This window comes from Oncorhynchus keta, chromosome 2, assembly GCF_023373465.1.
Source record: "Oncorhynchus keta strain PuntledgeMale-10-30-2019 chromosome 2, Oket_V2, whole genome shotgun sequence".
Classification (NCBI taxonomy): Eukaryota; Metazoa; Chordata; class Actinopteri; order Salmoniformes; family Salmonidae; genus Oncorhynchus; species Oncorhynchus keta.
The window spans coordinates 58,592,058-58,609,018 of NC_068422.1; the positions used below are offsets into that span (position 1 = coordinate 58,592,058).

The 16,961-nt window shown below is 46.2% G+C and overlaps 1 protein-coding gene across 8 annotated transcripts in view; it reads right to left on the minus strand.

Moving 5' to 3' along the window:
• The window catches only part of nav2a (neuron navigator 2a), a 316,095-nt gene that overhangs the window by 100,206 nt on the left and 198,928 nt on the right, over window positions 1-16,961 (minus strand). The window contains exon 1 of one of the 8 annotated variants that reach the window (XM_052479070.1): window positions 9,047-9,096. The exons of the other annotated variants lie outside the window; for them this stretch is intronic. Coding sequence (XP_052335030.1) covers window positions 9,047-9,055 — 9 coding nt within the window. The 5' untranslated portion in view covers window positions 9,056-9,096. Of the gene's footprint in view, window positions 1-9,046; window positions 9,097-16,961 lie in introns of those variants that run through there. 8 annotated transcript variants of the gene reach the window in all.

A 16,961-nucleotide genomic window follows, 5' to 3' on the forward strand; every position in this document is an offset into this window, starting at 1 on the left:
TGTGTGTGTGTGTGTGTGTGTGTGTGTGTGTGTGTGTGTGTGTGTGTGTGTGTGTGTGTGTGTGTGTGTGTGTGTGTGTGTGTGTGTGTGTGTGGTCTAAAGGGTCACACACTCGGACCAGTAAACAAGCAACAACGTTCTATGAACACAAACAACTGTCTCTCTCCCACTCTCTCCGACCAGCCTCCAAACACTACCCAGGCCTGCCGACTCATCAATCCAGCATATGATGCCCCGCAGAGGGCATGACGCACACAGGCCTCCCCCTACAGCGCTGGGTCATGGGCCGGGGAGGTAGAGAGAGAGGGAGAGGACAGGCAGCTCATCACACTGACATGCCCTTTACTTGTGTTGGTAGGCACTTTCGGGAAGAGAAGAGATGGTGATTGGAGTGGATGCTTTGATGTCCAAAGGCATACTCTCACAGCTAGTCATTTCATACTGATTGAAGTAGGGGATGCTAAACAAGTGAGGGTGTGTGTGTGTACATGCATGTGTAAAGAGAAGGGATTAATTTACTCTTTCATCTTTCACTTTGTTTGCCATACATCCTTTGACTTGTGTGCAACACACACACACACACACACACACACACACACACACACACACACACACACACACACACACACACACACACACACACACACACACACACACACACACACACACACACACACACACACACACACACACACACACACACACACACAGTCTTGTATAACTAACCTTGGACACACAATTCAGTCCCATTCAAAATCCCATTTTCCCATTACCTAACCCTAACTCTAACCTTAATCCAAAAACATAACCTTAACCCTAGCTCCTAACCCTAACCCTAATTCTAACCTGAACCCTAAACCACGTAGAAATAGCGTTTGACTTTTGGTCCCCACAAGTAGAGTTAAACACGTACACCCCCTGGGCGCGGAAAATACACGGGCGCGGAAAATACAATTTACTAATGGCATAGCACTGGGCGCGGAAAATACAATTTACTAATGGCATAGCACTGGGCGCGGAAAATACAATTTACTAATGGCATAGCACTGGGCGCGGAAAATACAATTTACTAATGGCATAGCACTGGGCGCGGAAAATACAATTTACTAATGGCATAGCACTGGGCGCGGAAAATACAATTTACTAATGGCATAGCACTGGGCGCGGAAAATACAATTTACTAATGGCATAGCACTGGGCGCGGAAAATACAATTTACTAATGGCATAGCACTGGGCGCGGAAAATACAATTTACTAATGGCATAGCACTGGGCACGGAAAATACAATTTACTAATGGCATAGCACTGGGCGCGGAAAATACAATTTACTAATGGCATAGCACTGGGCGCGGAAAATACAATTTACTAATGGCATAGCACTGGGCGCGGAAAATACAATTTACTAATGGCATAGCACTGGGCACGGAAAATACAATTTACTAATGGCATAGCACTGGGCACGGAAAATACAATTTACTAATGGCATAGCACTGGGCGCGGAAAATACAATTTACTAATGGCATAGCACTGGGCACGGAAAATACAATTTACTAATGGCATAGCACTGGGCACGGAAAATACAATTTCACTCATTTACTTTTGTGCTCCTGAAGCGAGGTTTCTACTCCCGGGTGCGTCAAAAGAACAACTGACAAAATGCTGTAACTTGTGTGATTTTTGCAAATACAGTACACCAAGTTTTCTCAAACTTCTCTCCTGTGTGTTCTCCATATTGAGCCTCTGTGACGGGTTGGCATTCATGCATACTTCCCCCTCTCGCCCTTGTCCCAAATCGACTGCATTGCAGCTCGTCTTTGCCAGAGGTATTGACATGTTGAAGTCACCAAGCTTTCTGTTTAAGCAACTAAGCGCACAGCTCGGTCACTCATACAATACCCCACAAGACATGCCACCATCGGTCTCTTCAAGTCCAGAAAAATGTGAAAACGCACAGTGCTGCATAGAGCCATGACAACGTGGAACTCTATTCCACAGTGCTACATAGAGCCATGACAACGTGGAACTCTATTCCACAGTGCTACATAGAGCCATGACAACGTGGAACTCTATTCCACAGTGCTGCATAGAGCCATGACAATGTGGAACTCTATTCCACAGAGCCATGACAATGTGGAACTCTATTCCACAGTGCTACATAGAGCCATGACAACGTGGAACTCTATTCCACAGTGCTACATAGAGCCATGACAACGTGGAACTCTATTCCACAGTGCTACATAGAGCCATGACAACGTGGAACTCTATTCCACAGTGCTACATAGAGCCATGACAACGTGGAACTCTATTCCACAGTGCTACATAGAGCCATGACAACGTGGAACTCTATTCCACAGTGCTACATAGAGCCATGACAACGTGGAACTCTATTCCACAGTGCTACATAGAGCCATGACAACGTGGAACTCTATTCCACAGTGCTATATAGAGCCATGACAACGTGGAACTCTATTCCACAGTGCTACATAGAGCCATGACAACGTGGAACTCTATTCCACAGTGCTACATAGAGCCATGACAACGTGGAACTCTATTCCACAGTGCTGCATAGAGCCATGACAACGTGGAACTCTATTCCACAGTGCTACACAGAGCCATGACAACGTGGAACTCTATTCCACAGTGCTACATAGAGCCATGACAACGTGGAACTCTATTCCACAGTGCTACATAGAGCCATGACAACGTGGAACTCTATTCCACAGTGCTGCATAGAGCCATGACAACGTGGAACTCTATTCCACAGTGCTACATAGAGCCATGACAACGTGGAACTCTATTCCACGTCATGTAACTCAGTCAAGCAGTAAAATCTGATTTGGGAGAGAAAAAAAATGGATAAAACTACACCTCATGGAACAGCGCGGACTGTGAAGAGACACACACACACACACACACATAATTCACATACACATGCTAACACACGCACATACATATACTGTTTATATATGTATGTGAAGAGGGCAAGACAATGCCTATTCCCCTCAGGAGACAAAGGAAAATGGCAAAGACTCAAGCCACCCTAGTCATAGACTGTTCTCTCTGCTACCACACTGCAAGCAGTACCGGAGCGCCAAGTCTCGGTCCAAAAGACTTCTTAACAGCTGTGTACCGGTACCCCCTGTATACAGCCTTGCTACTGTTAGATTATTGTTGCTCTTTAATTATTTGTTATTTTGTTATTTTTCTATTTTGTTATTTTTGACGTCAGTTTATTTGAGTAAATATTTGAACACTTTATTTTTCTTAAAACTGCATTGTTGGTTAAGGGCTTGTAAGTAAGCATTTCACTGTTGTATTCGGCGCATGTGACAAATAAAAGTATTTTTTTGAAAACTTTTTACCCCTTTTTCTCCACAATTTCTTGATATCCAATTGGTAGTTACAGTCTTGTCCCATCAATGCAGCTCCCGTACGGACTCGGGAGAGGCAAAGGTCGAGAGCCACACGTCCTCTGAAACACGACCCTGCCAAGCCGCACTGCTTCTTGACACACTGCTCGCTTAACCCAGAAACACCGTACAGCTGGCGACCGAAGTCAGCGTGCATGTGCCCGGTCAGCCACAAGTAGTCGCTAGAATGCGATGGGACAAGGACATCCCAGCCGGCCAAACCCTCCCCTAAACCGGACGAGGCTAGGCCACTCGGGGGGCCCCACACATAAGCGATGCAGTGCCTTAGACCCCTCTGCCACTCAGGGGGCCCCACACATACATTTAAGTATTGTTATTTTGCTGTATTATTGATTTTGTATTGTAGATATGTTATGGTAGAGTAGTGTGTAATAACGTGTTCTGTTATGTAGTATTGTATTGTATGTAATTGTGATTGGACCCCAGGAAGAGTTGCTGTTGTCTTGGCAGCAGCTAATGGGGATCCGGAATAAAACACAAATACAAATACTGTACACACAGCATGCTACCTGCCCCTGCCCGCCCCTCTCCATAAATATACACAATTTTGTGCTCAGAGGGACCTGGCTCAACGCCAGACCAGCTATTTTGGGTTGACCCCTCTTCTTCACTTTCTATACCTCCGGTCCCCTCTCTTTTCCTTTCCCTCTGTTTATCAGTCCTCTCTCTCTCTCACTGGGATGTTACCATCAGTGCCTGGTCTCTCTCTTCTCTTTCTCCTTGTTCCTCTCATCTTCCCTGTTCCATTCGTCACTTCTTTCTTCCCCCACTTTTCTAATACATTATCTATTTTTCATGTTTTTCCTCTTTTCTACGTTCCCCCGTGTCTCTTACTCCCAGATCGTAACCCTCTCTCAGCAAGCCACTCCAGGCACTCACCGTTTTAAAGTGCTCACAGGAGAAGCGGCTGGGTCCCCTGACAGGCACCCTGAGGCCCACACACACCGCCATCCAGGCCCCTCGGGTGGGGCAGAGGGGGACAGGGATAGGGAAAGAGGCTGTACGTCCAGAAAGCTCCCCAAGAAGACAGGACTAGAGATGAGCGCTCGTTGTAGCGGCGCTCTGTCGGTGGTAAATATAGCCACGCCTGGCGACTCGCTACTTTCCTTCTCACATCGCTCTCTCTCTCTCTCTCTTTCTACGACCCGCTCTCTTTCTACGACCCGCTCTGTTGACCAACTTCCTGTTTTATACCTCTCTTCGCTCTCCACCAACCTGCTCTCAGTCACCGGCGCAAACGCACTCGACTTTTAAACTCTTTCTCTCTCTCTCTATGACTCACTCAACCACTCAGCCGCCCTCTCTCATCCCCCCTCTTCCCAACCCATGACCCTCCCATCCCAGCTCAATAGTCTCCTCCCCTTCCCAAGGTGCGGCTAGGCTCAGACCCCCCCAGACAGATAGTGTCAACAAGGTGAATGCCTACGTGTCAGAGGTCACAGAGTAACAGGCCAATACCTCTGACAGCCTTTTAACTCTCCTCGTATACCCGCCACACCTGGCACTGTTCATAGAGAACACACACAGGCACACACCCTTGTTCAGGGGAGGTCTGACACATCTGAGAACCCGGAGACAGGTGGACAAAAGGGGAACGTCTACCCTCATAACCCTGAGATATCCCCATCTATCATCTCCAAGCTATGTGATGTCTTCTTCACAGAGAGAAGGTTCCCTGTCCTTAAACTACCACTACTTGCCTTTGGCAGTGAATCTGAAGAGTATGAATACGCGTGTTAGTGTTTTTCCATTGTACAGGATCACATCAACGGCATAGTGTCCTGGACACACACACACACACACACGCCTCCACTTCCCAGTCATAGCCTAACATGCTACCTCACCCCTCCATCACCCTCAAACCAATTCTGCCCTCTCAGCGTTCATACGGCTAGGGCTGGCGCTATAACATGTGGCGACACTTTCAGGCCAATGTCAGGGCAGGCACCAGATGTCTGATGGGAGAATGATGGATAACTATCCAACGCTACCCAATTCCCATCTGAAGGGGAGGACCCAGAAAAGGAGGAGGTGTAACCGCAGTGTTTAGGGCAAATCGCTTACCACTGTCACAGAGTGGCCCGTGGAAGTGTTATTTCACCCTTGTTACACACACACACGCGCACACACACACAAACACCCACACAGACAAACACACACACACACAAACACCCACACACACACAGACAAACACACACACACAAACACACACAGACAAACACACACACCCACACAGACAAACACACACACACACACACACACACACACACACACACACACACACACACACACACACACACACACACACACACACACACACACACACACACACACACAAACGCACATTGGTCCTATTTTGAATGACGTCACCTCCACCCGAAACACACACGCTAGAAAGTACAATAAAAAATGTGAAAAAAAACGTTATTTGAGTGACAGGCCAGACCCTGAACCCAGAACTCTCATAGGTTTCAGCCAATCAGTGAGTACCTTAACAAACAGACGGCTTATGGGAAATCAGTATTCATCCGCTGCATGATGTGACAACAATTTGTACTGCAGGGAGAGGGGGGTTGGGGCTGTCTGTCTAACTGCTGCTGCTAACCATTCGATACCTGTCACAACTCATCGTAGGGAATAAATGGGTAATGAAGACGAGAAAGGGCGGGGGAGAGAGAGAGAGAGAGACAGAAAGAGCGAGAATGTATTCAGCTTATAAAATAGGGTGATGGGGACGTCTTTCTACAAGCACAGTTGTCCAACTCTTTGAGGAACCAAACCCCCCCCCCACCACAGACCAGGGCAGAGATCTCGATCTCCTGGCCTCTGTAGCGTAGTGGTTTAGGGCTGAGGATGGCTTCTTACACTGCATGTTCTCTCTCTGCACTCTGTGGTGGACACACACACACACACACACACACAGCTCTTTTAAGTGGTTTAAGCCCACAGCTTACAGTATAGCTACAGAACGATATCAGGCCCACCCTAAATGACCCTTGTCATGTCTGAGCTTGTACTCTGTAATATGAAAGAGCTGTGGTCAGCAACGCCTGGAAGCCAAAACGGATACCCCCCCACCCCCCTTCTTTCCTCCATCCTTCCCCCTCTCATCTCATCTCCTTCTTTTCAAACCCCACCACAGGTTGAGATGGTGTACTTATTCTGCACTCTACTCTGATGGTGAACATATGGACCTAGTTATGAAGCGGGCAAATCTACAGGAAAGACTGAAGTTATTTATTATCTGATGGGGTGTGTGCATGGGTGCGTGCAAGCGTGTGAGTGATTGTGTGTGTGCGTGCGTGCGTGCATGAGTGTGTGTTCAGGCTACACCTGTAGCTATTGTGCAGACCTGTGGTAGCAGCACGGCTGTCAAGGCCAAGTGTGTTAGCGGCTAGTGCGGAACCCTCCCTCTTTGGCACAGAGTGCCATCTTAAACACATTAGCCCCCCTCCTCCTCCTCCTCCTCCTCAACTCAAACCAATACAGACAGCTGTCTGATCTGAGCAACACAAACAATACACAGCTAATTAGCTTACACTTATCACACACTACACACACATAGCGATGCATACATGGAAGCGTGCACACACACACACTGTCCATCTTGTCACTCTCGCTTTCTCTCACACACACAAACGCACACACACACACACACACACACACACACACACACACACACACACACACACACACACACACACACACACACACACACACACACACACACACACACACACACACACACACACACACACACACACACACACACACACACACGCACGCACACGCACACACATATTTCTCAAAATTTCTACTACTCTATCCTTGAGAAAGAGAAAGCTTCCTTTCATCCCTAAAAGCGTCCTCCCTCCTTTACCTCGCTCTACACCCCCCCTAGTCTCTCATCCCCAGAATTTCAATAAGATACTGCTTGTGTTCTGGTATAAATCTTCCATTGTGATTGATGTTGCATGGCCCATTTGTCCATAATAAGTTCAGAAAAGGTCATATCAGTCAATAATCAATAGTCCTTTATTAGGACGAAGTAGGTGTAGACATTGACTGCACATCATAAAAATAAAAGGTCATTTTAATTTCTGAAATACATAAACACACACACACAAACGTGCATATGCGCACACACGAGCATGCACGCACACTCACACGTGAAAATATGCACACACACACAGAGCGAGAGAGAGAGAGAGAGAGAGAGAGAGAGAGAGAGAGAGAGAGAGAGAGAGAGAGAGAGAAAACAAAATACACACCAAACACACACACACACACACACACACACACACACACACACACACACACACACACACACACACACACACACACACACACACACAGGCCTGACCCCTGTACCATGTGGGTCTTCTGTCAGTCATGCTGTGTGAAGGCAGTGGTATATAATTAAACCGTCTTATCATCTCTCCTCTCCAGGCTAGCAATAACCTGCCTGCTCCACCTATCACTGACTGATTTACCGACTGTCTGACTAGTCACTCGCTGAAGATGAGATAAGAACTAGGGATTAGTACGGAGAGGAAGGAGAAAGGAAGAGAGATCCTACTCCTCCTTTCAAGTCTGTTAACCTGGGAAGAGTCCGTGGGTAGCTCGTAACAGCAAAGGTAACTCAGATCTCCTCCTATACGGCATAAGGTGTCATGTCATTCAATGAATATAGAGATCTATTTCCCATCAGCTCACACCACATGACTTCTCTGTACCTGACTGATGCCGTGTCTATCAGTGGGCCCCAGATCCCGTTCACCACTATTAATACAGTCAGCGCTGTGTGACGCAAAAAAACACAAGAGAAGTAACGCAGTTAACCCTCCTGTCTGTCCGTGTGTCTGTCCGTCCGTCCGTCTGTCTACGCGCCTCTTTTTCTACTTGCCTGTCTGCCCAGCCGGGCCCAGCCTGTCTCTCTGTTATGACTCTGTCAATTTCTAAGAATAATTCCCCCCGCATGCTCTCTCAGGGTCTCACGCTCAACACTCTTCAACCTCCGGTGGCTAATACCTTACTAATAAGCCCGTTTGGACTTTCCTTACAGTCAATGGAAGCATCGGTACAAGACAGCAACACTAGGCGAGGGTAAAACACGCATGGCTCCAGCGCCCCCCCCCCCCGACAGACATCGATTAGCTCGTCCGTGTAACCTGACCCCGCAGTGAACGCTGTAGGCGAGGAGACGAGCGTCTCCAACCAGAAATGAACACAAGGTCGACATCATAGGGACAGAACTGTGCTGAGCTGTGCAGGGGGAATACGTATGGAAGGACTGGAATCAAGTGGAGGGGAAAGTCGTTCAATGAGCTTGTCTTTTACAGCAATTGCAGTGCTTTGAAATAGAAAGGAAGTGTTCTACTCGCAGAAAGGACACAACAAGAGGAGAGTGAGACGTCGAGCCAGGTGGTGAGAGAATTGTACCGCATGCATACAGTGCAGTGAACAGTACCTCTGACAAATACAGTCGCAAGTGCAATCCTCTAAAGGAGATCTCCTTCTGACCCAAAAAACCTGTTCACAACTACTTCCTTTAAAAAAAAACTCAAAAAGAAGCCCGCCCAGATTGACCCCTGGGTTGACCTGGACGTATTTACCAGCTTCATGGTGACGTTGTTCTGCTCCCAGCGACACAGCAGCACATTCATCTTCCTCCTCGCTCTTCCTTCTCCTCCTCCTCCCCCCTCACACACCTGTCTTAGGTAGGACTGGGCGGGCCAACGGCTAGCCAGGACCAGACAGAATCCATCAGAGCCAAAGGAAGAAACAGGACTGAGGTCAGAGGAGGCCAACTAACCAAGAAGAGATCCACAGAAAACGAGGATAGATGGGTATAGTAGAGAGGTAGAGAGAGATAGATCAAACGAGAGAAGGTTTTGAGAAAAGAAAGAAGAAAGGTGAGCGAGAGATCCCAGAAAGTTCCAGAGAAATATGTAAAGCGGTAGATCCACAAAATCCACTCGATATATATCCAGATAAAGAGCCTGCTCCTGCACCTATCTCTAGCCCAGCAGGTCTCACTGGGCCTGGGGCCGGTGCTCACAGCCTCCCCCTTTCCCTCCTTTCTTTCCACCCCCTTCTGGGTCCGCAGCTGGAGGAGGGAAATAAATGCTTCAGTCAAGAGGAGGTCCACCACCGCTCCCGCTGTACCACTGCTCTGTCTGAGGGCTAGCCAAACCAAACACACATACACACACAGAGGGAGAAAAAGAAGGAGGACCAATGGAGGGAAACCCCCCCCTTCTTCTCCGCCTCCCACTCCACCCCTCCTCCTCCTCCTCCACCTCCCGCATCCCTCCCCTAGACGCCCTCGGCAACGCTGGGCATTGTGCTATCGCTCTTCAATGGGCCATCCGTCATATGGGGAGGAGAGAGAGAAGAGAAAGGAGAGAAAAGAAGAGAAAAGGAGAGAGACCTCTTAACCTCCTACCCTCTGTGATCGCCCCCACAAAAAAAAAGGGTGGATTCTGGTGCATGATAATACTAGAAGGGGGTGAATAGTGGGTGAAGGAGGTTAGAGGACAAACCACATTGGCCTCCTAACTTCCCCTCTCTGTTTTCTATGTGTTCTTTATTTAACCAGTCCTCCTTTTTTTAAGAGTGGAAAGGTTTTATTATCCATAACCAAACACGGAACAGTCTGGTCTCTGATCACCATTCAACCACAGCTTACTGCTGCGCAGTGTGTGTGTGTGTGTGTGTGTGTGTGTGTGTGTGTGTGTGTGTGTGTGTGTGTGTGTGTGTGTGTGTGTGTGTGTGTGTGTGTGTGAGCGCGGCTCCATGCGCAATGCCCTCCATCTGAGCACAATCCAACCCCTTACACACACACCGCCGCCACTAACCACAAATTACAAGCCAAATTTGAACTTTGGGAATCGCCCAAGATGTAGCGAAAGTTTCCAAACTACTGGATACACGATCCTTGCCAGGACTCGGCACATTTTCAAAACACGCTATGTCGCATCGACAACACTACCATCGCCCCGAAGACCCCCAAAACCTTGTGTCAACAACACAGCTACTGAACTCATGCTCCCAAATGGTGTTTCAATACAGTAGAAGCACACTTTTCTCTCATACAAATGCATCGAATTCTACTGCACTCTCCCACACCAACGCAGCGCAACACACACACACACACAACTCCAGCTCACTACTAGTCTGTCAACTCACCTTTATAACACATCCATTTCCTATAAGTCATATACGCATCTGTGGATTTAATGACTGTGCTCTATGGCCATATAGAGGCAGATAAGATGTGGCCATTTAGTACATGTGTTTAACAGCTAAAAAAAAAAGAAGCTCATTAAGTGGTGGAGCAGAGAATCGCAGGGTGTGCTTTGTTTCAGAACCCTGTGAGGGGGAGATTAATCTCCGTGTCCCCTGGACAATGGGGCCCAAGCCCCATTGCGGAAGGGGGCTTTGTTTTGGAGGACCCCCGCTGCCTGGTTCTCGAAGGGTTAGGTGGGGAGTGGGGGGTTGGGGTGGTCCTGATGCTGGCTGTTACGGGATGAGGGTGTGTGTGTGGGGGGGGGGTATTAAAATAAATATGGAGAGGAGAAATGGCAAGAAACGATAGACCACTATCAATCCAGTGCATTATAACACTTTCACCACATTTCAAATTCTCTCTCGCTCTCTCTAACAGACCTAATAGGAAAGCCAGTGTTGCATTACCATAATAACGTGATGTATGATTATAACACAGTTTAGTTCACATTATGGTGCAGTCAGGCGGAACACTCCAAATCACGGAATGCCATCTGGGCCTGGTTGCTATGGGTACCAGCTGTGACCCTGCTAATGAAAGAACATCTAAATATGCTGCAGTGAGCCGGCTGGTCAGATTTCACCTGCTGTGTGTGTATGTGTGTGTGTGTGTGTGGGGGGGCATGTGTATAAATAAATCAACTTAATCCCTGTCAACAACAAGGTTCTACATAACAACACAGAAACATAGTCAATTTTGTCACTGTAGAGGTAAAAGGGTTTTTGGTACTAAGTGGTTGCGCTGGGTTGTTTCTGTTATCTTTTGGTGTGTGTGTGTGTGTGTGTGTGTGCGCTGGTGTGTTTGTGTCTGTTCCCTCTATTCAGAAACAGGCAATCCCTGAGCCTCCCCTGATGAGTACTAAATCCTAAGTGGGGATCTAAAGCTCTGCAATTAAAAGCATCTCAGTGAATGAGTCTCACACACACACACACACACACACAGTGACTTGCGACGTCAAGTTGAGCGCCATTGTGATCCCCGCACAGGTAGAAATCGGAGCCATTGAAACAGCTCAGAACATTCCCTGAGGCAGCAGGTGCTGAGTGCTGAATGTTTAACACAGCAGAAGACAGAGCTATTTACCCATATTGAGGAAGGGAAATGAAAGGATCAGATAGGTATATCAAATCACACACCAATCAGATTTGAATCATTCAGAAAGTGGACAAAACATACAACATAGACCAGCAACTTGAGCACCTTTCGGCGACAAACCAGAAACCTCTCGTCGCTATAGCCGTGAATTCTGTGTAAAGAAAAATGTCTTATCTCTTTGGTCAGCCTACAACGGTTATTCAGTCCTACCACCATCCCATTCGAGGGTGACCTTACGACCTAACCTCTGCAGGTCATGTGACATCACCACCAACCCTACCCTGACCTCTACCTCATGGCCCCAGCTTCCCTATCGACGCCACCACACGCGGTTTAGCTGACGACGGTGTCCGATTGTGTTAGCCTCGCCGTGGTCCAACGGTCCCAGGAGTGACCACGTTCAATGGCCCCGTTTCGTCTGACTGACGTGCTCTTTGTGACACTGACGCAGGAAAGGAGCGAAAGAGGCGAGAAGGGCATCAAAGGGAGGTCTCTGAATTGACGTTAGCCCAGTAGAAACAGATGGGCAGAACTAATTAATATGGTTATCCCGGACCGGGAGGGGGGCCTGTGACCTCACACAGAAAGACAGGGTTGAGACACAGGAACTGGAATTAGGTAAGGCAGGAAGTGTACATGAGAGTCCAATCATTTTGTTCAGTTCACACAGACATAATGTACACACACGACATCATTGGTGAGCATGTTCCTTTATACTTCCTGAATAATCTTGAGGTGTATGACATAACTGTCTAATCCTTCTCTATCTGATTCGAGCACAGGTACAGGAAATACAAATATACCTAGAAATACAGTGCATTTGGAAAGTATTCAGACCCCTTCCCTTTTTCCGCATTTTGTCACGTTACAGCCTTGTTCTAAAATGGATTAAAAGTGAAAAGACGGGTCTCCCGAGTGGCGCAGCAGTCTAAGGCAATGCAATACAGAGCCTGAGGCACCACTACAGACCCAGATTTCGATCCCAGGCTGTGTCACAACCCGACGTGACCGGGAGTCCTATAGGGCGGCGCACAATTGCCCCAGCGTCGTCCGGGTTAGGTCGGGGGGTTTGGTCGAGGGGCTTTACTTGGCTCGTCGCGCTCGAGTAACTCCGTGTGGCAGCCGGGCGCCTGCAGGCTGACTTCAGTCGTCAGTTGAACTGTGTTTCCTCCGACACATGTGGCACGTTTCCCGGGTTAGGAGGGCGGAGGACGCATGACTCGACCGTCGCCTCTCCCGAGCCCGTTGGGGAGTTGCAGCGATGAAACTAGATTGTAAATTGGATCGCAATTGAATATCATGAAATTGGGGAGAAAAAATAAAAAATATTTACATAAGTATCCAGACCCTTTGATATGAGACTCCATATTGAGCTCAGGTGCATCCTGTTTCCATTGATCACCCTTGAGATGTGCCTACAACTTGATTGGGGTCCACCTGTGGTAATTGATTGGACATGATTTGGAGAGGCACACACCTGTCTACATAAGGTTGCACAGTTGACAGTGCATGTCAGAGAATTAACCAAGCCATGAGGTCGAAGGAATTGTCCGTAGTTCTCAGAGACAGGATTGTGTCGAGGCACAGATCTGGGGAAGGGTACCAAAAAAATGTCTGCAGCATTGAATATCCCCAAGAACGCAGTGGCCTCCATCATTCTTAAATGGAAAAAGTTTGGAACAACCAAGACTCTTCCTAGAGCTGGGCGCCCGGCAAAACTGAGCAATCGGGGGAGAAGGGCCTTGGTCAAAGAGGTGACCCGATGGTCACTCTGACAGAGCTCCAGAGTTCCTCTGTGAAGATAGGAGAACCTTCCAGAAAGACAACCATCTCTGCAGCATTCCACCAATAAGACCATTATGGTAGAGTAGCAAGATGGAAGCCACACCTCAGTAAAAGACACATGACAGCCTGCTTGAAGTTTGCCAAAAAACACCTAAAGGACTCTCAGACCATGAGAAACAAGATTCTCTGGTAGAGCTTGAGAGGATCTGCAGAGAAGAGTTGGAGAAACTCCAAAAATACAGGTGTGCCAAGCTTGTAGCGTCATACCCAAGAAGACTCAAGGCAGTAAACGCTGCCAAAGTTTCTTCAACAAAGTACTGAGTAAACTGAATATTTATGTAAATGTGATATTTCAGTTTCAGGTTTCTGCTTTGTCATTATGGGGTATTGTGTGTAGATTGATGAGGTAAAAAAAAACTATATAAACATAGAAAACGTCAAGGGGTCTGAATACTTTCCGAATGCACCGTATAAGATTACATTTCTGGGTATATTGTGGGCATAATACCTACAGTATATTGTGTTTGTTGACATTGATATAATGTAATGCAGCATTCAATATGAATATAGGATGACAACAGCCACAACAGCAGTCTGTTGCATATCACCGTGCCAAGACACTACTCATAAAATAGCGTGTTGGCTCATAAAAACGACAATAAAAAAAGTGTGTGTTGCTTGTGACTGTTAGGCTAGATACTCTGTCACAGAGGAATACTAATAGCCTGGTCCCGGACCTGTTTGTGCTTCGTTCCTACTCCAAACACACTGTCATGTTTGGCATGACAATTCCATGAAGAGTTGTCAAGAGAGCAGAAACAGACTGACACCACCCAGGCTAGAATACTAACTTTACCCAATCAAAACCAAATGAACACTTCTCAAACAAAAACATCTGACATCAAAGCAGACAGAGGCCGGTCCCTTGTGTCACTTTTAAGAATGATAGAAACAGGAACAGGTCCACGCCAATTAACAATTGAATAGTACATTATATTTTCCATGTATACATTTCTGCATTGATCTGCTTTGTAGAAATAACCTGCTAGTTCTAAGGGGAAAAGCCAATATCCTTATCCTGAAATAGGTGAAACAGAGTCTAACTTCAACAGTGTCAGAGAATCGTATTAGCAGTGTGTGACGTCTGTGTGTGAATTGGAGGAGGCAGGGCTGTGGCGCTCTGGACTGATGGTTTCTGGGATAGCGATCTAGCCTTCACTCAGGGAGCGAGCAAAGAGGCGTGCTGTCGCCGGCTTTATCAATGCCAATATAGGCTCCTGTCTGAGGCTTTCATTGTGGCGCAAACACAAAAAAGACAAAGACACAAATCCAGATAGAAGCAGACAAAAAGACACACATATCCAAGATTTCACACACACCCCCACTCTGATATTATATTATTATTGTCTTTATCGTTGTTTTTCGACTCGTCACACATTTTAGACACCTGCTGTTCACACATGAGTCAAACTATTCAAACTAGTCAGAGTGTATTCACTCTACGTGAGCTTTAATGTGTGTGAGCTTCACTGTGTGTCGATGGGGAATTAAGCCAGTCAAACCTTTTCTCTTTTAGCTCAGACATGAAAATCACAGTCAGAAGAATGGATACAAAATTGTGAAAAATGTATATTTACGCAATATTATTTTGGAAGACATTGTATTGGTAATTGGACTCGATTTGTCAAAACATTTATTACATACAGTACCAGTCAAAAGTTTGGACACACCTACTCATTCAATGGGTTTTCTTTATTTTTTAAACTATTTTCTACATTGTAGAATAAAAGTGAAGACATCAAAACTATGATACAACACACATGGAATCATGTAGTAACCAATTTTTTTTTCAACAAATCAAAATATATTTTATATTTGAGATTCTTCAAAGTAGCCACCCTTTGCCTTGATGACAGCTTTAAACACTGTTGGCATTCTCTCAACCAGCTTCACCTGGAATGCTTTTCCAACAGTTCCCACATGTGCTGAGCAATTGTTGGCTGCTTTTTCTTCCCTCTGCGGTCCAACTCATCCCAAACCATCTCAATTGGGTTGAAGTCAGATGATTTGTGGAGGCCAGGTCATCTGATGCAGCACTCCATCACTCTCCTTCTTGGTCAAATAGCCCTTACACAGCCTGGAGGTGTGTTTTGGGTCATTGTCCTGTTGAAAAACAAATTATAGTCCCACTAAGCGCAAACCAGATGGGATGGCCAGTTTCCTCATAGCGCTTGATGGTTTTTGCAACTGCACTTGAAGAATGCATTCAAAGTTCTTCAAATTTTCCAGATTGACCTTTGCTTATTTGAGTTGTTCTTGCCATAATATGGACTTGGTCTTTTACCAAATAGAGCTATCTTCTCTATACCAACCCTACCTTGTCACAACACAACTGATTGGCTCAAATGCATTAAGAAGGAAAGAAATCCCACAAATTAACTTTAACAAGGCACCCCTGTTAATTGAAATGCATTCCAGGTGACTACCTCATGAAGCTGGTTGAGAGAATACCAAGAGTGTGCAAAGCTGTCATCAAGGCAAAGGGTGGCTACTTTGAGGAATCTCAAATATTTTTTGATTTGTTTAACACTTTTTGGTTACCACATGATTCCATGTGTTATGTCATAGTTTTGATGTCTTCACTATTATTTGACAATGTAGAAAATAGTACAAATAAAGAAAAATCTTGGAACGAGTAGGTGTGTCCAAGCTTTTGACTGGTACTATATATATATATAAAGTGATAGGTAGCGTTTGTTGTGCTAGTCAGCTGTACCTACGTAAAAACTCTGGTATTTTTCACCCTATAGCTTTTTCTCCATTTTCTTTGTAAATAGTGAGCCAACGTGTTTTCAGTACTTTTATTTCCACGACTGATTAAAAGTCATTTTCTCATGCTCTGTCTGTTTGCAGCGGACATTTAGTGAGCAATATGTTTGGAACAATATCAAATCAGCATATCAAATCGCAATACATATAGAATCGTTACAATTGCAATACATTTTGTGTCGGCACCTAAGTATCGTGATACTATCTTTTGTAAGGACAATTCCCAGCCCTAATAAAAAAAATGTATTCAAAATGTGGATAACCTATTAAACAATACTAGTCTATATGCTCATTCACACACAGACTGGAATATGTTCCGGGATTCTTCCGATTGCATTGAGGAGTACACCACATCAGTCACTGGCTTCATCAATAAGTGCATCGATGACATCGTCCCTACAGTGACTATACGTACATACCCCAACCAGAGGCTATGGATTACAGGCAACATCCACATTGAGCTAAAGGGTAGAGCTGCCGCTTTCAAGGAGCGGGATTCTAACCCGGAAGCTTATAGGGAATCGCCCTAT